The sequence below is a fragment of the Tarenaya hassleriana genome, unplaced genomic scaffold (assembly GCF_000463585.1).
Source record: "Tarenaya hassleriana unplaced genomic scaffold, ASM46358v1 Cleome12, whole genome shotgun sequence".
In the NCBI taxonomy this organism is placed as follows: Eukaryota; Viridiplantae; Streptophyta; class Magnoliopsida; order Brassicales; family Cleomaceae; genus Tarenaya; species Tarenaya hassleriana.
Window position 1 is genome coordinate 3,792,253 of NW_010962392.1, and position 22,731 is coordinate 3,814,983.

At 36.0% G+C, this 22,731-nt stretch overlaps 3 protein-coding genes and 1 long non-coding RNA gene across 10 annotated transcripts; 3 read left to right on the forward strand and 1 right to left on the reverse strand.

Moving 5' to 3' along the window:
• Positions 1-7: 7 nt before the first annotated feature.
• LOC104806948 (succinate dehydrogenase subunit 5, mitochondrial) lies at positions 8-3,430 on the reverse strand. 2 transcript variants are annotated; one of them, XM_010532066.2, is made up of 4 exons: positions 3,173-3,430; positions 689-846; positions 410-595; positions 8-242 (listed from the first exon to the last, which is right to left on the reverse strand). In XM_010532066.2, the coding sequence occupies exons 1-4, from the start codon at positions 3,303-3,305 to the stop codon at positions 186-188; spliced, it is 534 nt and encodes a 177-aa protein (XP_010530368.1). In that variant the 5' UTR covers positions 3,306-3,430; the 3' UTR covers positions 8-185. The 2 variants fall into 2 exon arrangements, with proteins under 2 accessions (XP_010530368.1, XP_010530367.1); XM_010532065.1 differs by lacking the exon at positions 3,173-3,430 and adding an exon at positions 1,613-1,802 and having other exon boundaries at positions 689-999.
• Positions 2,766-9,113, forward strand: LOC104806947. Of its 5 annotated transcripts, none has more exons than XM_019201677.1 (11): positions 2,766-3,187; positions 3,440-3,887; positions 4,403-5,554; positions 5,692-6,837; positions 6,988-7,029; positions 7,513-7,589; positions 7,774-7,858; positions 8,010-8,093; positions 8,180-8,281; positions 8,367-8,465; positions 8,680-9,113. In XM_019201677.1, the coding sequence occupies exons 1-11, from the start codon at positions 2,868-2,870 to the stop codon at positions 8,836-8,838; spliced, it is 3,714 nt and encodes a 1,237-aa protein (XP_019057222.1). In that variant the 5' UTR covers positions 2,766-2,867; the 3' UTR covers positions 8,839-9,113. The 5 variants fall into 5 exon arrangements, with proteins under 5 accessions (XP_019057222.1, XP_010530366.1, XP_019057221.1 ...); XM_010532064.2 differs by having other exon boundaries at positions 2,766-3,160; positions 3,416-3,887; XM_019201676.1 differs by lacking the exon at positions 2,766-3,187 and having other exon boundaries at positions 3,805-3,887; positions 4,450-5,554; positions 8,680-9,041.
• A 6,857-nt stretch (positions 9,114-15,970) lies between these two features.
• Positions 15,971-17,310, forward strand: LOC104806949. 2 transcript variants are annotated; one of them, XR_770700.1, is made up of 4 exons: positions 15,971-16,343; positions 16,745-16,803; positions 16,877-16,958; positions 17,050-17,310. It is a non-coding gene; the product is annotated as an uncharacterized LOC104806949 (long non-coding RNA). The 2 variants fall into 2 exon arrangements; XR_770699.2 differs by having other exon boundaries at positions 15,971-16,803.
• A 1,827-nt stretch (positions 17,311-19,137) lies between these two features.
• On the forward strand, positions 19,138-22,637 carry LOC104806950 (protein DETOXIFICATION 33-like). The gene is made up of 9 exons (XM_010532068.2): positions 19,138-19,460; positions 20,284-20,479; positions 20,715-21,060; positions 21,275-21,361; positions 21,465-21,521; positions 21,610-21,848; positions 21,936-22,054; positions 22,147-22,233; positions 22,424-22,637. Exons 1-9 carry the CDS (start codon positions 19,206-19,208, stop codon positions 22,475-22,477), a joined length of 1,440 nt encoding a protein of 479 aa, XP_010530370.1. The 5' UTR covers positions 19,138-19,205; the 3' UTR covers positions 22,478-22,637.
• The last annotated feature ends 94 nt before the right edge of the window (positions 22,638-22,731 follow it).

Consider the following 22,731-nt stretch of genomic DNA (forward strand, 5'->3'; position numbering starts at 1 on the left):
CCAAGAATTGGACGGAACGTTGCAGGGCTGCGATTTTATTTTTCAAAACAATGTTAAGCTCTAGGTCACTTGGAAGGGAAAATGAACTGACCTTACGCTTCCAGGCACACAAAAAAAAAAAAAAAAAAAAAACACGATAGACAACAGATCGAAGTTGCCCTCGTTTCGGATCACTTTTTTGCTCGTTAAGCTCGTTGCTCCACATAAGATCCCGATAGCCCTGAGGTTCCAAGAACGGTGACCTGCATGATAAAACAGAACCACAAGGTTCAGCTTGTCATGTTTGATGATATGCGCCTTCATTTATCCTAAGATGCCTTCATGGAAATTGGAAATGCACTTAGTTTGCCAAAAGCCTCGTGAAGATATATATATATATATATATACACACATTTTTTTTCTATATTACCTTTCCCCACTCTGAACCAAGCCCACTGCATCTCATCTTCAAGTGGATCATCTTTGTCCCCAATTCCATCTCGACTTTTTTCTTCAAGTAGATTTCATCAGGTCCAAAAGAGTCCAGATAGACAGTATAGCGTTGATAAACAGTGCGTAGCGCCTTGGCTATATCATCTGGCAAAGGTTTAACATCCTGCACAAGCATCAAATATCGAATATAAGAAAACCGAAATGAAAAATACCAACCCAGAAATCAGTGTGTAGCAAATCCGCACAATCACCTTACCTCCCCGCTTAGTCCGATGCTATCGTCAATTGCCATTTTTAAGGAAGTGAGAATTCCCCCAAACTCCTCCACAGCTTCGGCTGCTCGGAAGACATTTTTCAAGGCCTCTTGTCCCGCCTCGTCATCTGTGTTCTTGGACAAAGCGCTTTTCGCTTCATGTGCGACAGCAGCAGGTAGCTCTGCCCAACCCGCCGCCATCAGATCTTTGAAAGCATTCTGAACATCAGAGTCTTTTATCTCAGGCATGTGAGCTACGTCTTCGCTGAAGCAACGCACCTTACCGATATACATGGCCCGAGGAGATTTGTAATCTGCATATTACCGTCAAGCTTGTGAAGCAAACACATACTTTTGTGCACATAAAAGACGCAATAAGTCTATAATTTTCAAGTCTTTTGCAATGACAATGAAAACAAAGACGAGAGTTACGGATCAAACCAAGAGAGCAGCTGAATCACAGTACAAAAACTCTCATCTTTCCCTGCTACATACGAACATTTTCCATTAAAAGATCACTATGTTCCATTATAAGATATATGGGGAATACATATCCCCTTGAATTCAAGGATATCGAGAAAATAAGCCGCGGTAAAACATGTTCGCAAAAGTTTACCTACAATCGGCATATACAGAAATCGTCCAAGTTGCCAAATAAATTTCATTTCAGGAGAAATATCTAGAAGATATAACCAACTTTTGCATCTCTTTTCCATAATTCGTAAAGGCGGGAGCGCAAAATGAGACCGATCCAGCAATCGTGTTCACTCGAACACCAAATCTAACAAAGACTAAAAGTCCTACACCGATCATATGGATCAACGTATCTAAATCTACGACCACACAACCCAGAGAAATGAAAAAATTCAAGTGATGAAACAGCTTGACTTATCGAGACAGATCAAAGCGAAACGGACTTTCGATTACCACAAGGGATTAGAGAGGACGGAGATGAAGAAACGCCGGCGAAGAAGCTCCGCGAAAACAGGAAGCGGGGGTGCGAGAGCTGATTCACGGAGGAAGATCGGAGAGCAGATACGGCGATGGCCGCAGAGCGGCGGAGAGATCTCAGAACCACCATTTTCGATTGGACCAAAACTTTGCACTTCTGTTTTGCTTCTCGTTTCGGATGATGGCGACCACAGAAGGTGACGCGTTTTCGGGTTTGGGCTCTAATGGGCCTTATTTAGGCCCATTAATTCAGAAGTGAATTAGGTTTCAGTGGGTGCACTATTGGGCCATTTTACATTTTTTTATTACCTATTATATAACAATCTATAATTACATTGTCTAAGAAGAATCATGTCCATTTATACATGTTATACAATAATTTATATATAACCATCCACAATAATATTTGTTTAGACCAAAGAATTGCACGATCTTTTATAAATTTTTAATACATCTATTAACGAAAGAGATTAATCAAATTTTATTTCTATAAAAAGAATTCTATATTATATATATATATATATATAATCCATCATTAACTATATTCTGAAAGAACTAGACAATATTTTTTTTGTAAATATTTAAAATATTTTTACACAAAATATGTATGAAAGGTTACTCGAATTCTGTTCTCATTAAAAATGATCGAGTTATATAATATATTATATAGAATATTCTATAATTATGTTTATAAAAAATGAGATGATATTTAATAAATTTTTAATACATTTAGACAATATATATATATATATATATATAACAAATTGGCTCAATCCTTATTCTTGGGACACGTAAACCACCACTTAGAGCTTCAGCTCTGCTGATTTCGCATTGCATTTCCAATTTGCCCAACAAGAACCGCAAAGGAATATGCACGTTTTTTAAAATGTTATCATATTTTTCACTAAATAACAACGGAATTGAAATATACATGATAAAGCAGAACTTTTAAAATAAAAATAACCGTTGTTACGTTATTATTTTTATAATTTAAATATTTTAATCTTGTATAATAATTTTTAACTCTAGGTGTATTTATGTAGAAAAAGTAATTGATATATATTATTTTTGGGTCACTTCCCTTTCTCACGCACGCAACCCCATAGAAATTAGAATCTTCCCTCCGTCGTCTTCGCATATCCAATTCCCAGAAGAAGAAAAAAAAACATAAAAACCCGAACATATCGCAGATCCAAAAAAAATCAAAATACCAAAAAAGCAAAAAAAAAAAATGCTTCGTCTCCGATTCAATCCTCGGCGACTGTATCTCCGCCGACTACCTCGATCCTTCTCCACTTCTCCTCCGCCGAGCAATGGCTCCTCGACCACGAGCCCTTTCACGAACCGAAACGACCCTCACCTCTCTCCGTCTCCTCCTCCGCCTCCGCCTCCGCCGTCGCAACCGCCATCGCTTTACTCCTCCATCTCCGCCGTTCGATCTTCTTCCTCCTCGAGGAAAACCGTTTTTGCTTTATCCTTTGCCGCTCTCTCCACCGCGATTGCCTACGCGGCGGTTTTCTCTTCCTTTCGCTTCATGTGCGACAGCAGCAGGTAGCTCTGCCCAACCCGCCGCCATCAGATCTTTGAAAGCATTCTGAACATCAGAGTCTTTTATCTCAGGCATGTGAGCTACGTCTTCGCTGAAGCAACGCACCTTACCGATATACATGGCCCGAGGAGATTTGTAATCTGCATATTACCGTCAAGCTTGTGAAGCAAACACATACTTTTGTGCACATAAAAGACGCAATAAGTCTATAATTTTCAAGTCTTTTGCAATGACAATGAAAACAAAGACGAGAGTTACGGATCAAACCACCGCGTATACGAGTCCGTCGAGCATGCGATTCAGAAATCCGGCGATTCCTTTCGGAGGGTGATTCACCATGCGAAGCAAACAGGTGTTGCGGCTTCGGTTCTGTGGCAGTCGCTAAGATCGGTGCTATCGTCGGCGAACCATGAGGTGCGTGTGGGATTCGAGCTGCGTGTAGCGGCTCTGCTTGCGGACATTGCGTCGGCGAGTGGTGCTCGTAGGGAGGCTCTGGTCGCAGCTGGCGGTGGTGCGGTGGTTGATTGGTTGTTGGAGACGGTGGCTGTCCCCCTAGACAGAATTGGGGTTCGGGACGAAGCGGCGAGGGCGTTGGCATACCTTATTGCCGACCCGAATGTTCGGAAGGACGCTCTTGGAAGGCCTCACGCGGTCCCCAACCTGCTGAAGTTCATATTCTCGTGCCAACCAAAGACGAAGAAGGTGCGTGATTTTGTTTTCCCATGTTTTAGGAGGCGATTGCGTTACATGCATAGTGAAATAGCAGTTAACGTATCTATTAGATAGATGTTCTGGTAAAACGATGTTTTCTGTCCGATTGAAAGGAGATTGATGATAGTGTGATAGGAATCTAGGCCCAAGGAATGTGTCGGAAAGGATAATTCGTAGGATTGAGTGCTTCGCTTTATGTTTGTTTTCGAGGTGCTAGACGAGAAGCTGAGTATTTTTAAATGTGGAAGAGCTGTTGTACAGCCGTGCAAGTTCACAAAATTCAAGCTTTTTGTAGAGATAGGGTGAAGATCAACAATAGTATATAATCAGTGCAATTGTGTTGTAATTGTATGTCTCTTTGATTCTTTATCAATTGTCAATTTGGAGAATTTTCATTTGTATTACTATTAACATAGGAGGTGCTTTTGCAAACACATCTGATTTTGATGTTTTGATGCTTCTGAGTTTTGTTTTACCATTGATATCTAGCTTTTCTTTGGGAGCAGCATTCAAGACGTAGTTCATTCGATATTTCTGATTCTTTGAAAGGTAGGAGTATGCTTGTGGCTGCCATAATGGATGTCGTCACATCCAACTGTGACAACATAGAAAAAATGTCTTTTAAGCCATCGTTGCCGGGAAATGCTGAGATGCGAGATATTGCTGCAGCCATTCAAGTGGTTGAGGAAGGGGGTGTGTTTTTTGATGAGCTGGATAATGATGATGATGATGACGATGGAAGAGGTGGAATGAAGGGAATTGGAATTAAAATCCTTGAAGGAACTACAGTTCTCGGACTATCAAGGACTAGCGGGCTTGCCCCATTGGGTAACCCTGACGCTAACGGTGTAGAGGAAATTTCAAAAAGTTTTGCATTGATAAGCAAACATGATAATTCACAATCACAGGCAAATTTGTCGTCTGCCGTGATTCCTGGCCTGTGGGATGATTTGCATTGTCAGCATGTTGCGGTGCCATTTGCTGCATGGGCATTGGCGAACTGGGCAATGGCCTCAGGTACCAATCGATATCATATCCAAGAACTTGATTGTGATGGGCAAGTTGTCATGACAGCTCTGATGGCACCTGAGAGGACTGTGAAATGGCATGGGAGTTTGGTTGCTCGACTGTTATTGGAGGATCATGATCTCCCGTTAAGTGATTCTGTTTCTGATTGGAGTTCCAGTTTACTCGCCACAGTTTCACATGCTAGTAAAACTGAGGATATCTCATTGGCTCAAGTTGCACTGTCTGCCTTTTTAGTATCCGTTGACCGAAGTGAGCGAGCGCGGATGATGGTGATGGAGAAGGGTCTTCATCTGATGAGAGATAGCGCAAGGAGAACGAGAAAGCACAAAACAGTACAGGAAAGTTTGGCTAAGGCTCTAGAATTATTGTGTTCGGGTGACATGCATTTAAGTCTTGAAGAGAGTCAGAAATGGTCTGGTATATTACTTTCTTGGGTTCTTGGAAAAGTTGCATCTGATACTATCCACGATTCAGCTACAAGAATACTTTCACGCATTCTTGAGGATTATGGGCCACACTCTGTGCCAATTTCTCAGGCGTGGTTAGCTCTCACTATGAATGAGATTTTGAATTGCTGCAAAACATCGTCAACTAAAGGAACTAGCCTACCTAACAATGAGAAGATGAAGGTGTGTATAAAGTTTTGTCTATGACTTTATTGTTAGAATAGAGATAATCTTGTGGGTCAGGAAATGGTTATTAGTTGAAGGACATCTGTTCTATTTGTATTTTTAACGATAACAGCTTTTAATTTTGTCAAATCCAGGTAGATCAGTCAAAAGTTACTTCTGCTACTCTGTCAAACAATCAGCTAGCAAGCTCTGTTGTTGGTCTTGCCATGGCTCAACTGGGTACGGTCACAGATTCTATTGATACCTTGGCACTGGCAGATCTGCTCCTTCTTGAGCCTTTTGCAGGTCCACTTAAGAATTTAAAGAAAGACAGTCCCCCTAAACTTAATGCCTCTGATTCTGCATTGGCGACTCTTAAAGCAATCAAGTCACTGACTGAGGTCTGTACAGAAGATTCTGTATGTCAGAGAAAAATAGTTGATTTTGGCATTCTCTGTTTGCTAAGACGCTTTCTGTTATGTGATGATTATGAGAAGCTAGCTGCCATAGAAGCTTATGATGCGTCCAGAGCCCTTGAGGCACGAGAACGAGCTTCAAATAGTCCTCACGAATCTGAAGTTGTAAAGACACAGGATCCATCTAGTGTCAGAGTCCCAGCTAGTGCGCACATTCGAAGGCATGCCGCTAGATTGTTAACCATTCTTTCACTTCTTCCAGAAGTACAGGATGCCATTTTAGCTGATCAAACATGGTGCAAATGGCTTGATGATTGTGCAAATGGGAAAATTCAAGGGTGCGGTGACCTTAAGATACAGAGTTATGCAAAGGCTACTCTGTTACATATATATTGCAATCACCACGATGGTAATGACTCTGGAAATGATGGCATTTCGAGGACAGACATATCAAACAAGAGTAGTAATTGTCCCCGCTATGGTGACATGATATTTCTAATTAATCCTGGACTACCCCATTGGAGATGTCCTGAAAAAGTACATCAAAACGATCAGACGACTGAATCTTCTCCTAGTGATGCTGAATCAACCAGCCGTTCTGATACAGTTGTAGATCGAGTATTTGATGCTGGTGATATGTCAAGTTCTGCTGATTCTTCTAGTAGTGTTTCACATTTGCATGAGCCTATGCTTGATGTTATCTTTATCCATGGATTACGTGGAGGGCCCTTCAAAACTTGGCGCATAGCTGAGGACAAGTCCTCTACCAAGTCTGGTTTGGTGGAGAAGATTGATCAGGAAGCAGGGAAGCTCGGAACATTTTGGCCCGGTGAGTGGCTCTCCAATGATTTCCCTCAGGCTCGCTTGTTTACCATTAAATACAAGGTATGTCTAAATTTCACACTATATTGCAAGCCGATGCCTTCCTAACAGGAGTGTTTTAGCTGCTTGGTAGATCTTAATATTTCACACTTGTTTTTCCTAGCTTGTTTATTGATGATTTGACATTAGATTACTGTTTACATTTTGATACAGACAAACCTCACGCAATGGTCTGGAGCTAGCTTGCCTCTTCAGGTATTTTCTTTACCATAATACACTTTTGGGTTCTTCACATGGGTACTCTTGTAGTAATTTAGTATAAACACATGAATACTTGTTACTTTCCTCTGTCGAACACACACAAATGGCTTGCTAGAACATTCCAGAGTGTTAATTAACTAATTAAATTCCTAGACTTAACATTCTAGATGATCTGATAGAGATCATTAGAATTTTGTGGAGGGCTTTTTCTTGTACTTACGTTCTTTGTAAACATTAAGGCATAATATAATTTCAGTTTTCTTCGTTATGTTCCTTTTATTTGCCACTGTCATGGTTTTGTTGAACCAGTATAGTGGTTCACCTCAAAAAAGTTGTCGAGAGTTGGTCACGTGGTTATGTCTTATGGCGTGCATTTCTTTTGTTATACCTGATTATAAATATTATTAACCGTTCAAGTTCCCATAATGAATTAAAGAGTAATAACAATTACTGGTGGGATATATTGTCAATTTGCAGGAAGTCAGCTCCATGCTATTGGAAAAGCTTGTTTCCGCTGGCATTGGGGAACGTCCTGTTGTTTTCGTGACTCACAGGTTTGAATTCTGTTGTTGTGGCTCCTTCCAATGGGTATTCTTTAATACTAGCTCTGTCTAGTTGTTATAATCGTCAGCGGCCATGGATGTACTGATTACCATCTATCAGTTGAAACTAGAATCTTGGCATTGACTCACTGAATATCAATAATTCTTAACGGGAAAGTTCTTTTTTTTTTTACAGTATGGGAGGCCTTGTCGTGAAGCAGATACTACACAAAGCAAAGGAAGAAAAATTCGATAAACTGGTGAACAACACCGTTGGAGTTGTAAGTTGATTCACACCGGCCGTTGATTTATTATTGTTTTTAGTATCTTTTTATTACATTCTTCTTGAACCGACTGATGCTTTTATTATTGTTTTTAGTCAATTGAATCGGCCGTGATAATTTCAACACTTGTTTTTTACCTTGATTCCAGGTATTTTACAGCTGCCCACATTTTGGCAGCAAGCTCGCTGACATGCCCTGGCGAATGGGTCTCGTGTTGCGTCCAGCACCATCTGTTAGTATTCCTCCATACAAACCAATTCAATCGTTTTTTTTCATACACTAATCCCCATTTCTAATTAACGATTTATGTGATAATAGATTGGGGAGCTAAGAAGTGGTTCTCCAAGACTAGTGGAGCTCAATGACTTTGTTCGGCAGCTCCACAAGAAAGGCATTCTCGATGTCCTTAGTTTCTGCGAGGTTTGTGGAAATCTATTTCTTTTTCACCCATCGAAAATTATTTCTTCTCGGAAAACTTTTGACGATTATGTCTGTCTAAGTGTAGACGAAAGTAACCCCAATCGTCGAAGGCTATGGAGGATGGGCTTTTCGGATGGAGGTTGTACCAATCGAATCTGCATATCCAGGATTCGGCGAACTTGTTGTAAGTATACATTTCGGGGTAAAAAAAATTCCGATACAAATAAATATCTCCTCACTCACCCTTCTCCTTCAAATCCTAAACCTTAAACTGTAAACCCTGAACCCTCCCGTTGCAGAAACGGTCCATTTCTTTAATTGAAACTACCGTTGGATCGAGTTCAATTTTCGTTTTATTGACCATTGACTTGTCCATTTTACATGAATCTCTGAACCAGGTTTTGGAGTCGACGGACCACATAAATTCATGTAAACCACTGAGCCGGTCTGATCCGTCTTACACCGAGACATTACAGTTCTTGCGTAAGCTTAGGGCTCGACGTTCGCAATCTCGTGGGCCGTCTCGGGTTAATGAAGAATCAGGTAGACAAGATTAACTCCCTGTTCGGTATTAGACTCCTCACAAGATAGAAAATCCAGATTCATCTAATGGGCAAAAATCATAATGTTTTTATTTTTGTTTGCCAAAATCGACTTAGAATGTTTTGTTGTGGCAATTGATTGATTCATTGGCTCTGATATCTGCTTTTTTGTACATAAACAGAGCATCTTCAGTTCCTTCCTTGGCTCCTCTTGTGTATATTATCAAAGTATTATACCCATATATATATATATATATATATATATATATATGTTAACCCATTTGATTTGATTTGATTGCATTGTCTTAATCTTTTGTTCCAAGTTGTATTATGCATTTTCCTCTAACCTTATTCCATTTAATTTCGGAGACGAAAAAAAATGGGTGGATTAGGTTTTATTGACATTTATCCCCTGAACTTAAATATATTTCGTTTTTAGTAATTGATTTGTGTAAAGATATCACTAGTGCAAATATTGTGTTTCAATGTTGTTTGTTCATCTTTTTACTTTTCGTTTTTAGTCTTCAGATATAAATTTTTTTATGTTCTCTCAGTGGATACAACGTCAAATTTAGAGAATCGAGAGATTAATCTTATTGAATTCTTGGTTTACCGTAGGATGATGAAAATGAGAGAAAGAAAACAAGCATATGATATGATTTTTGTAAATTAAAGTGAAATTGCCAAGGGGAAAACCGGTAGAAGTCATTGCATAGATGTAAAATTTAATAATAAATAAGAAAATTATGATGGGATATCTCATTATAATGTCAAATCTCTTATGAGAAAAGACCCAAATATATCAAAGTATGATACAGACATGAAGACAATTTCTTAGTATATTTAAAAAAAAGATTGAAAAAAAAAAAGCAAAAGCCAAAAGGGAATCCGGAAATGATACGAAAAGCAAATGAAAATCAAATCACAAACCACAACCACCGACCACTGTCTCGGCCCAGTGGCCATTGTAGCCATACTCTTCAGCTCTTGTCAATGCGCTTTCTGATTTATATGTATATTTTTTACAAACAACAATATATGCCTCTCATTCTACTCAATAATCATATTTTTTCCCTGCAATATGTTTGATTGTTTTGTATATTCTTAATGATATTCAAATATTTAATCGTATTTTTTGAAGGAAAACAAAATTTTATTTAGTATATATATATATATATATATATATATAGTAATAATAATAATAATGTGGGGAGGCGTAGGGAGTAGGGGTAAGGGAAAATATGAGAGTGTTTGGGGAACAACTAATAGTGGAAAGTGATCCATCGTTCCGTACTATGTTCGTGTTCGATTTGGAACTCCTCAGATGTCCACTTCAACTCCCATTGGTTACTCCCGACCGGCGAATATTTTTAGATGAATTTATTTCATAACAAAGATATCCAATCACTTTAAATTCAATTAATATCCACAAATTCTATTTTGTGTACCATATTTGAATTTGAAAATTTAGTTATAATGACAAATTAAATCACAGTAATATTATATTTGTCAAATCTTATAGTAATTTAGATTAATAAAATTAATCTTTTGAAATTCAATTACTACTTTATTTTTTATCTATAAAAATAATGAGTTAAAATTCACAAGTTAACTTAGAACCATTTCGTGTTTTACACGAATTGGTTTAAATATTTTTTTATTCATTTAATAAACTCATTTGGGAACCATAAATCTTAAAATGTTTTTTCATTTTCTCGTTACTTCTGTACTAATCGCAAATATTTTCTTTGTTACCCTATCTCTATAAGCAACCCTAACTGGTGAGCTGATTAAAATCAAATAACCATTTGATTATAGATTTTCAAAATCCGAAATAATCATAACCAAATAAACAGATTCAAACCATTTGTCTACCCTAACTAGTAAAATACATAACATATAATACAATATTTATCTTTAAACGGATTTATTCCAATAAATAGTAAATTATATTTATATCAGAAATCTTATCATTCCAATAAATACATATGTAACATTCCTATTATTCTTCTAGTCATGAACCTACAAACATGTCTACATCCGGAACAAGACTTCAAATATTTGTACAACTTACCGACTCGACTAGATAGAAAGACACTAACAAAGTCATTCCGCCAATCATGAATTTTCTTCATCTGTTCTTCATTCCCTAGTAAAATTATATCTCCAAAACCATATACCTCGAATATGAGATGATTTTGAGAATAATTTAACAACTCTTGATACAACTTCCAGAATAGTTATATCAATTGGAGCACATGTTAAGGTCCGACATCTCCTTTGGAGTAGAGCCAACAATAACACACTTGTTGTTTTCGTCTTTCTTGTTCTTGGTGGGCCCATACCAGATTGATTGTATTGGTTTGGTCGCGTTTCGTGGTTTGCAAACAATGAAAGACTATTTCTTCTTGGCGTGAATTCAAATTATGAGAATTTATCATATTCTAGAAACAATGAGGGTCAAGGACATCGTATTCCTTACTTAGACACAGAAGATAAATTACATACTCATGCACAAAAGGGCAAACTAAAAATATTGCAGATATCACAACAACTCAATGCCATTAAGGAATCAGTAAAAAGAGTTGCTTACATTGTTGGTGTTTTGAAGAACTCTTGAAATAAGGTCTAAGTTTCCCCTTCTCCCCCTAAGAGTTTCAAATACGCAGGTTTCTCATGATATTTATAAGATAAACTTCATATAATGTCTCTTTCTTGTTCAAAACAATTGGCTTCGAGACTAAAACAGTGTAATGAGATTGAACGAGTCAACATTGCAGACAATAGCCAACATGAAAGATTCATAAAAAATTCTCAAGTCATCAACACAATATGACTTTTTTAGTGTCACCGTTATAACATCTTTAGACTTTAATTGTTTAAAAGCGAATATCCCTTATAAGTGCAAATAATATAACAATTCTTAGGATATTTAAAATTTTTGTTATGTCTTATTTTGCATATCTCGAAAACGAGAGCGTGATGTAGTGCACTCATATTTGGCAACAAATTCGCACGCGTTTCTTCAATCATGAAATTCAAATTCTTTCAAAGTATAAATATCAACACAATTTGCATATTCGCGAAGATTTTGAATTCATATAAATTCGGAAATACAAACGAGAGATATCTTCAAAAACTAATGCGAAAACAATTATTTACAATAATAAGGACACAACAAGTCAATCAAAATATATAATGAGATTCAAATTCCTTCAAAGTATAAATACTGACACATTCGCAAATTTATGAAGCTTTTGATTCCTATGAATTCGGAAATACAAACGGGATGTCTCATCTAAAACTAATTAAGATGAAAACAATGATTTGGAACAATAAGAACACAACGAATCAATCAAAGTATAACATGAAATGCCAATTACTTCAAAGTATAAATACCTCACAATTGATAGATTCATGAAGTTTTTGAGTTCCTATAAATTCGAAAATACAAATGGGAGATCTCAAACAATCTAAGAGAAAACAATGATTTGAAACAATATTCACTTTTCTAATATTTATCGTGTCAAAAAAGTTACATTGCAATTCACTATTCCATTTATTACTCTAACATAATCCCACCGAAGTTATTTTACATAGTATTTTATAAAATTATTTATTATCTATCATATCTAAGAATATGATGTGATTAGAACATTCAAAGATATAAAATTGTATAAATTATGTAATTGTTATTTTAAATGTTTTTATGGTTAAATAAAAATTTAGTCATAATAAAAAAGTAAAATATAATTTTTTAATTATTTATTTTTTAGATTCAATAATTTGTTTGTGAAATGTATGTTTTATTTATTCAGTAGACACAAATGGTATTGTTTATTATTTTTTTAAAAAGGTAATTTTTAAAAAAAATAATGAAAACACCTTAAGAAACATTTAATAAACCTAGTAAGATTTTATTGAAAAAATTTATCATTACCGCTAAATTAGAATTATATTATTTATATGTAATTGTATTATTGTTCGTTTATGTGTTAAATTATAAACTCTATGTGTTTTGTTTTGTTAATTTCAATAATATATTTGAAAATATGTTTATTTAGTTTTTTTTTCTCTTTTGCTCTCTAATATTCAGTTACGTTCAATATATGAATACCCTAAATATATAGAAAAATACATAACATATAATACAATACTTATACTTATCTTTAAACGAGTTCATTCTAATAAAAAATAAATTAGATTTATATCAAAAATATTTTTTTGTGATTGAATATTCTGGATTGGGACCCAAACTAATCCTAGAAGTCCGAAAGTTTTGGTGAATACTTTTTCCCAAACTCGAATTCGGAACGAGACAAATACTTTGCATTCCGTTTCGCTTGTTAAACTACTCTAGTATGGGTATATAAAAAATGTTGGCACTCCAGTAAATGCGTACAAAACATTTCTATTATTTCACTTGATTTTTTAATTAGGAAAATTGGGTTCCAATAATTTGGTCTCCCGAACTTGGGAACCCCTAGACATGCACATGATAATGTACATACATAGAAAAACACACGCATACGCATATACGCACATATACACACGTGTGTCCAAGCCAATTTCTCCCTAGTGGGTATTGGAAATGGTGAACCAAATTGTGATGGATGCATGTTATATGATGACATCACATAGACATGCCAAATTAGCCGTGGAAATTGTACTAATAACATGTGGGGGTGTTTGATGAGATTCTTAATTCTTTTGGTCGAGAGGCATGTATGAATATATAAAAAACCAAGGTTTTTTCTCATGAGAAAAATTAGGCACCAACCACCATCACTATATATATATATCCATTCCCCCTTTGGATACTCCAATCAAAATATTGCACTATAATCAAAGATCATATCAATATTATTCAAAGCGTTTTTTTTATTAAAGAATGAAAGTGTGTGCTACAAAAAAAAAACTGTAAATGTAAATATTAACATGGTCTATGAAAGGATGGACTAACATGGTTATAATATATAGTCATTATACTACTTATAGAAACAAAAAAGAATTGATCCATCTAATGTAAATATTGACGTTTTTCCAAGTTTCATTTTGTTGGAATATCCGAATCAAATGATATACATTGTTTAGTTTTTTTTGTTTTTTTTAACATATAGGACTTGAAATATATATATACATATATGTATATATATATATACACAGTCACACATGCTTACACATAGTTTTTGACTCTTATGAGTGTTATATTATAAGAAAAATGGAGACTGGTATGCATGGGGCCACGGGGACATGCAAAACATATGGAAGTATGAATCACTAGGATTGCATTATATACGCAGACATCATACGACATAATCATTTTATTCTTTGAAATATGTTTTAGCACACATTTATTTTTAGTTTCCAAAACATTTCTTCCTCGAAAAATTTCCTCTATATATTGTAAACCCTCGTTCCCCTCTTACTCTCATCTCCCATCTTACACATACACACACATATATATTTTCGTTTGATTTTCCTTTTGTAATTTCATACTCTCTTTATACATTATAGTTCTCTATAAGATTTCAATATTTTTATAATGGCATCCAATAAATCTGTTTTCTCGATAATTATTTTCCTGTTGCTTGTGGTTTCGTACGATAATCTGTATGCCGAAGGAAGACATTTGAAAAACACGAAAGATTACGAGAAAAACAAGATTCGAGATGGTGACATTGCGGTTTCAAAAACACGACGTAACGTTCTTCAAGGAGCAGAAGCTTATCCGACCGATTTCAGGCCGACCGCCCCCGGCAACAGCCCAGGTGTTGGACATTCGACCGGTAGACATTAATTCCATGATGAGATTATTAGATAAACACATGTTTCTATATAATGTATAACAATAAATGATATATATATATATATCGATTCTGCGGTCTAGTCAGACAATACTAAGAACATCACATTTGTATTGTGGTATTTTTGGCGGTTGAGGTGCTGTAATGTTCACATTCAATAAAATATTTTGTTTTGTTTATATTCCACGTAAAGACATGTTATATAATGTATAGCAATAAAGGGAGCGTACAATTTTTTTACGCTTTAATAACATGTTGGGCATATTCTCTTTACGCATTAATTTAAATCTTATATATAAATAATTAGATTTGAAAGGGTGATTTTTTTTTTTATAATTTTGATTGGTCTAACAATAATGGATAGAAATTAATTTGGGTTTGTAACAGTAACATTATTATGTCTGTGATATGACAAAATAAATAATAGTGACCATAATAAGAATAATAAATACACATGAAAAAGAAAGAAAAAGAAGAAAGCACGATTTGTTTATTAGCTCCAAAATGTTGTATTCTCCTTGGAAAGTAATATAATCTTAAAAGTATATTTTTCATACATTAAACAAATAATTTATATCAACTTTTTTACTATATTTATATCAACAAATGTTATAATAAAATAATCAATAAAACTATAACAACATTGAGAGTACAAGATTAAAGTGTTTTCAATATAATCAAAATTGAGGCTGGGTTAAAAGTTGTAATTTAATGAACTACTACGTGACGATTTTTTTTGTTCGAATTAAACATCACTTCTTCCACCTGTATTTTATGTTTCATGATTTAGAATTTAGTTTTTTGAAAATATTTTGTACATCCGTGGTCTACTGATATCAATTATAAAATAAAAATGCTATTTTTCTAAAGTACTCTAGTTCTGAGTTATTTAACCTATCGTCTATCAAAACTCTAGCAATTTTTTTTTATTAGATGTTACATAAATCAAATATCAATGACAGTAATTAGTATTTAATCTTAGGATACGTAAGAGGTAAACCACTATTGCTTTTCTCGCATGTTTATCGTTGACGTTTCCAAAAAAAAAGGGGGGGATAATTTAGAAAAGATAAATCATATTGTATATTAAAAATACTTCTGAAATTCTTACCATTTTTTGGAACAAAAATATATTTACCCTTTTAAAATTTTAGAATTCAAAAAAAGGAAAAACAAAAGTATAAAACAGACAAATTTAAATCAGTACGATCTAACAACGGTTAACCATTAACCGGGTTAACGGGGCAAAGCCCATTAACACGGCCCGTTTTCCCCTTTTTTCAGCAGATAAAATCATAGCCCTAATTTCGAACTAAAACTGTAGCCGTTGGTGAAAAATACCACAGCACGAGATCCAAGTCCAGGAACTGGAAAATTTTCTCAGAATCAACTAATCGAAGCTCAAGCAAATCCAGTAATGGCGGGTGCTATCCGACGCGTCTGATTCGAATCCGACGGCGGATAATCAACGGAAGGAATCTCCGGCGGATATGACTCACCGCTGTACGATCATGTCAGTATCAGCATCCGCCATTGTCAGACTCGCGGGGACAAGCATCATAACAGCTCCAATAAGCCGATCAGGGTCGGTGATTCGCATCAGTGGATGGGTGAGAATTTATCTCAACTCTTTGATTCGCTTCGCTGGCGGATGAACAAATGTTTGATTGGGGCGACCGGATTTAGGGTTTCTGTTTGAGAACAGAGAGGGTGGTAATCAGTCTCGCTAACTCTGTTTACAATGTGTAAAACTCAGCACTCTGTTAACATAGGATATGAATATACATGTTCTAGCAGAGGTATGCGAATTGGTCCCCCATACGTTCAATGGTTTATCAACAGCAAGGTATTCAAATTGGTTCAGTATCTTTGCATACATTCTATGTATTTCGTTTTAATACAATTACGTGGTTACTTATGTTATGGGTCATGATATGGTGAAGCTAGAATGTCTTAAACTTTGTTGTCTCTCATCCGCGAATGGCTGGAGAGAGGGCCTTTCTTTCTTGGAATTCAGTACTAGGCATTTTTTTTCTCTTTAGAAGAGAATTCAATGGTAACCTTACGTCTCTTTGAACACCTTGACCTTCTTTTCCTTGTTTGATTTTTGGAAGGTGGATACATGTTGAGTGGTGCCCAGGGTCATCCTGACAGGGATTCGTCGAACACAACAGTAATTACTCCTTTTTTGCATTATTGTGACTGTATAAGGTTAATCTTTCCTCAAGTAATCCATGTTTTTTTAGATATTCGTGGGAGGACTTGACCCAGATGTCACTAATGAAGATCTGTCGCCAAAGAATGTGGATTCGTTCAATCTGTGAACAGGTACGGTTTTTGTATTCACATGCATGTTTCTGTTTCTTTGCACCGTAATCACCGGACTAATAAGTGGCCAACTGCCAACATATTTTGTCAGAACAAGTGCGGATGAGGCTTTGGACAAACTAAACGGGCCGGGCGGTGATTGGAAAACAAAGAGTTCGGCTTTCATGGGGTCGTAACCCGGCCAATAAGCAGGCAATCTTCTCTCTCTCACTCATACATGACATCTAAGAGTAGGTTAATCTTTCATCGAGATGCAGCACGTTCAGCTCAGTTTTCTCATTACCGGGTTCGTAACCTTGTTAACTCAGTGAACCAAACAGAAAACGAAAACTGTCTAATGTCAGTACTAGAGAAATGAATGGAGATCATTTGATTTCTCGTTATTCAACATAGAATATTATAATATTTATAGATAAAAATATCTAAAATATAGAAATCAAATCAAATCTAAAGATTATGAAAATATTTTAGGATATTCTTCACATCTCTTGATATCTCCCGAGTATAATCTCCATATCTCTTGATAGTTAGTGTTAGGCCGGGCCAACTCGTACGGTTTATGTTTATATAATCCGTATAGACTTATTTGATTTGCACGCATTAGGTTACGCTATTCTAGCTTCGACTCCTACTAATGAGTCGGACCGTTGTATGGAGGGCAATATTACAACGGTTACGGCTATATGATGCCACCTCCTCATGACCCGAAAACGTACACTGCTGCGCCTTGCGGAGCTTATCTCGTGTACTCTGGTCATCGGCAACAAGTGTAAGCCGAGAGAAATGAAAGCTTATCCAAAATGATAGAGAAAAACCCGTATTTCTCGCCATACACATATAGAGTAGACCTAAACACCAAACACTTTTACAATTAACCTTACGTTTTGATCGTAGGGTTTTCTTCAACATGGAATACCCAACAGTCGTGAAAATGTTATGGCACTATATATATATATATATATATATATATATCATGCAAGCATACTGTTTTTGGGTAAAGGCATGCAGACATACTTTTTCTCCATGGATAATCTTTCCTCAATTCTCAAATATCTTTGATTCTAGGTTTTTTGGAACTATACTATAATCTCAGCGCCAATATCCAATGGTCCCCAAAGGTGGTTATATTGCACGATACTTGTGATATTGCTCTCAATTAAAAAAAATATTTAATATTTATTAAAAACTATATATTCGAGACTGTATTTCAATTTTTGATATTCGAGACATTAACATACTCATCGATTGATGAGTTATTGAACATTTTTCCTATAAATGCGTTTGACATGATAAATATTCTTATATTAATACCTATCTATAATCATAATATCATTTGTACCAATTAGGATTGCTATTATTATTTGTTTAATAAAGACAAAGCTTGACAATCGTTCTATTAATAAAACCTCACATTAAATGCTCAAAATGTGAAATGATCAAAATTTAGGAAGGTTGCTTTTAGGAGACATTTTCACTTTTGTTATTTAAACAGAAAAGGAATTGTTAGAATTTAATAAATCTAACTAATTTGTTGTTACATTTTAATTGATAAATCAAAGGCAAATAATTTACTATATATTCCCTTTATCAAATAGAACACGCATGTACATGTGTCACACACACACACACACAAAAACCAACCTTGGTTACTTCTAATACTTAAAATAATCTATAATAATTTTAAAGAAAAAACACATTCTCCAACTCTTTATGAAAAGGTTTGTCCACCCGTATATTTAATTGCAAAATTTGATAAAGGAAAATTCATGTTTACACGAAGTTTAACAACATTTCTAAACCATATTACTAAGCACCCTACATTATATTATGATAAATACTATAATGTTATTTCTAAACGTTGTCTTTTATTTTTCTTTTGTCCGCTCGTGGATTTAAATTGTTTATATCATTATTATTTGAATTTTATTTAACACTAAGATATCATTTGTTTGGATTGGAATTTCTTTAAAACAATTTACACTTGGTTCTTTATATTTAATTTGAATTTTATTAATCTAATTTATAAAAATTATATCAAATAAACTTGAAATAATTTTCTGATTCGAATTTGTAGTAGTTAGGATGATTCACCTCGGTCGTGTATTTTTATAACCTCTACCTACCCATCTCAATTATCCACATTTGTCTCATATATGAATACATACACACACATATCACATATATCTATCTATACATGTGTGAAAATTCCCAAAGAGATCGAAAATTCAGAGCTTCTCCCCACCGAGCATGGCGAAGGAGGAAACATCACCGCTGCTCCGCCGTGGAGAATCGCCGGGAATAAAGTCTCCGGCGACGGCGAGAGAGTTCGGCGAGGAGTCACGGAGGCTGTGGAAACTTGCCGGACCGGCAATCTTCACCGCAATCTGTCAATACTCACTCGGAGCACTGACTCAGACCTTCGCCGGACATATCGGAGAGCTCGAACTCGCCGCCGTCTCCGTCGAGAACTCCGTTGTCGCCGGTCTCGCCTTTGGCGTCATGGTCCGTTTTCCCTCACACATATCTTATACACATATATATGTATATAATCTGTTACTTATTTAAAATTTATAAACCTATTTAAAATTTTATAATAATTAAAAAATAAAGAAGTAAAACCTTTAATTATCGTTAAGCATCTCTGATAATTAGTGATTAATTTGGTTTTATCCTAATTACCATTGAAATTGAGTGATTCTAATTCGGCCACGATGTGGTACCATTCACGAGGATAACACTGTTGGCAATAAATGTTTTTTTTTCCTTTTGTGAAATTAAAAGTTAGATCCAAAAGATCATATTTTATTTATTTACAACGTCTTCGTTTTTTTCCTAAATTGATTGGAAAAATAAAAAATATGTTAGAATTATTAAATTTGAAAAAAGAACTAAAATTGGGTTTGTTCTCTCCACTTTTTCACCTAAAAGTTTCTTTATAACTAACGACATGGGTTCTTTTGTTGTCTCGAGTTTAGGATTATCCAAAATGTGCTTACGCATAAATCAATTCAAAAACTTAGAATCTACTAAATCAAAGATTGGATATTTTGAAAAATCAGATATCTAAACTATATCATAGTCTTGCATAGGGTGGTTTATCCGAATTTCGATTTGGATTCAATCGATTATTTTAGTTTTAAAAAATTATAACCATTCGATTTTTATATTGATTTCGGTTCCGTTCAATTCGGGTTTTACTTATAAAAATATTCATTAATCAAATTGGATTTTTCGATTATTTTTTATGTAGTTCGGTTTTGAAAAAAATTATAAACATTCGATTTTTATATTCGATTCGGTTCTTATACCTCCAAGTATGAAGCAGTTAGGGATGGGGAGTGCATTGGAGACGTTATGTGGGCAAGCGTTCGGGGCGGGACAGCTGCGGATGTTAGGAGTATACATGCAACGTTCTTGGGTCATTCTCTTCGTCACTGCATGCTGTTTGCTTCCCGTCTACGTCTGGTCTCCTCCTATCCTTTCTTTCTTCGGCGAGGCTCCTCCTATCTCCCGAGCTGCGGGTACGCCTGTCCCGACCTCGCCTTCTTCGAACTGTGTTTCATTCGTTTCACGTGTGTATTGTTTCTAACGCAGTCCAAACCTGTGTATATGAAAACTGCGAGTCGGATCCCGAAATATCTCCAAACTTTGGATATTCAATCCATGACTCACGTATCCAAAAATCGGATCGATATTACTGGACGAGAATTAAATCTGGTGACTGCGATAATCCTAATCTTTTATACATTGATGCAGGAAAATTCGCGTTGTGGATGATACCGCAGCTATTTGCCTACGCGATGAACTTCCCGATACAGAAATTCCTACAATCGCAGGGAAAAGTGCTCGTGATGGCATGGATTTCCGCGGCGGTTCTCGTGATCCATGCGATCGTGAGCTGGCTGCTTATCCTCAAGCTTAACTGGGGACTGGTCGGAGCAGCAATCACTCTAAATACGTCGTGGTGGTTGATCGTTATCGGACAATTGTTGTATATCTTTATCACGACTTCGGATGGTGCGTGGAACGGATTCTCGTGGCTCGCGTTCCGGGATTTATACGCTTTCGTCAAGCTCTCTTTGGCTTCCGCTGTTATGCTCTGGTAATAGTTGCTGTCTCTCGCTATTTCAAGTTGGAGTGATCAATTTGATTAATAAATGAAAAACCGAACCGAGTTGGATCCGATATAAAACCCGAATGGTTATGATTTCCCTAATAGAGAAAAACGAGTCCAAAACGAACTGAAATGAATAAAAGATAACAAAAAATCCATTTTTTTTAAGAAAATGTGTTTGATTCCGAGTGTGAATCTACAGCTTGGAGTTCTGGTACTTGATGGTTCTTGTGGTCGTCACGGGTCTTCTTCCCAATCCGCTTGTTCCAGTTGATGCCATCTCTATATGGTAACCTGAGCATTACACTAACTATATATATATAGTTATACACACACACACATATATAGTATTAAGCCTTTTGATATTTTCTTGTTTCTAATGATTTTCACAGCATGAACATAGAAGGCTGGACCGCCATGATCTCCATCGGTTTCAATGCTGCAATAAGGTAAACATCTCGGATTCATTTCCGCAGTCATATGAAATGTATCAGCGAATGCAAACCCGTTGAATCCTTGCGTTTTTCGGATTATCAGTGTGAGGGTTTCGAACGAATTAGGCGCGGGGAATTCCCGGCTAGCGAAATTCTCGGTGGTAGTTGTCTCGATCACGTCCATTGCAATCGGGCTCGTGTGTATGATCGTTGTCTTGGCCACGAGATATTACTTTCCCCATCTCTTCACTTCGAGCGAAGCCGTGGCAGCGGAGACCACGAGGCTCGCCGTCTTGTTAGCCTTCACCGTCCTTTTGAACAGCCTCCAACCCGTCTTGTCGGGTAAAAAAAAATTGGGGTATCCGAAAAATCTTAGGATGAGAAACTCTGCGGTTACATGACTTAGAAACCCTTTGTTTCGTTCTGCAGGAGTTGCGGTTGGAGCGGGATGGCAATCTCTGGTGGCTTATATCAACATCGGGTGTTACTACATTCTCGGGTTGCCTCTCGGGATCGTGCTCGGGTTCACGCTAGGCCTCGGCGTTCAGGTGAATTCCCGAAAATACCCCTTACCCGACGGATGAAACCGCTGCTATTTCGGGTTTGTTCAGGCTGTTTTTTTCTTTTCCGGTTATGGCAGGGGATTTGGTCCGGTATGGTTGCTGGGATTTGCTTACAAACCATCATCCTGATCGTCATCATCTACCTGACTAACTGGAACAAAGAGGTCCGTATCTTTTTTGCACCTCTTCTTACATGTCTGTTACAAAAAAAAAAAAAGAATTCTGATATATTTAAATCAGATTTTTAGGCTAAGTTAATCTATTTTATAATTCAATACGTTATATTTTAATGTCTTGATTTTAATAATAATAATCGAAGCTTGTATTTTTTTTTGGTCGTGAAATCTGTCGCAGGCGGAACAAGCGGAGAGTCGGGTTCGGAGATGGGGTGGCTCAACGGTCGAGTGATATATTCCATATCTTCGGATTAGTGACGGACGAAGGTCTTATTGTAGGGAAGAAAAAGTTAATTTTATTATAAAATTTTAAAATTTTAATCCCTATAAAAACTATATTATATGTCGTCTGAAAATTGATAGCTTTCTTTTTATCATTTTGCTCTTAGTTATATTTATCTCACTGATCGACGCGGTATATTTATATGGTGATGCACTGATGAATCTTCTAAAATTAATATTTTGGAAATATCAATTTTTTTTCGT

What these genes read in the sequence shown, in the direction of transcription:
- LOC104806950 (XM_010532068.2), top strand. Translation starts at nt 19,206, where the DNA reads ATGGCGAAGGAGGAAACATCACCGCTGCTCCGCCGTGGAGAATCGCCG. An exon ending in TCCTATCTCCCGAGCTGCGG is followed by an intron (nt 20,480 to 20,714) that starts GTACGCCTGTCC and finishes ACATTGATGCAG; the next exon opens with GAAAATTCGCGTTGTGGATG. An exon ending in CGCTAGGCCTCGGCGTTCAG is followed by an intron (nt 22,055 to 22,146) that starts GTGAATTCCCGA and finishes CGGTTATGGCAG; the next exon opens with GGGATTTGGTCCGGTATGGT.
- LOC104806948 (XM_010532065.1), bottom strand. Translation starts at nt 1,766, where the DNA reads ATGGTGGTTCTGAGATCTCTCCGCCGCTCTGCGGCCATCGCCGTATCT. An exon ending in GTCCTCTCTAATCCCTTGTG is followed by an intron (nt 1,000 to 1,612) that starts GTAATCGAAAGT and finishes GGTAATATGCAG; the next exon opens with ATTACAAATCTCCTCGGGCC. An exon ending in TTGGTTCAGAGTGGGGAAAG is followed by an intron (nt 243 to 409) that starts GTAATATAGAAA and finishes TTTATCATGCAG; the next exon opens with GTCACCGTTCTTGGAACCTC.
- LOC104806947 (XM_019201677.1), top strand. Translation starts at nt 2,868, where the DNA reads ATGCTTCGTCTCCGATTCAATCCTCGGCGACTGTATCTCCGCCGACTA. An exon ending in GTTGTTTTCGTGACTCACAG is followed by an intron (nt 7,590 to 7,773) that starts GTTTGAATTCTG and finishes TTTTTTTTACAG; the next exon opens with TATGGGAGGCCTTGTCGTGA. An exon ending in ATGTCCTTAGTTTCTGCGAG is followed by an intron (nt 8,282 to 8,366) that starts GTTTGTGGAAAT and finishes GTCTAAGTGTAG; the next exon opens with ACGAAAGTAACCCCAATCGT.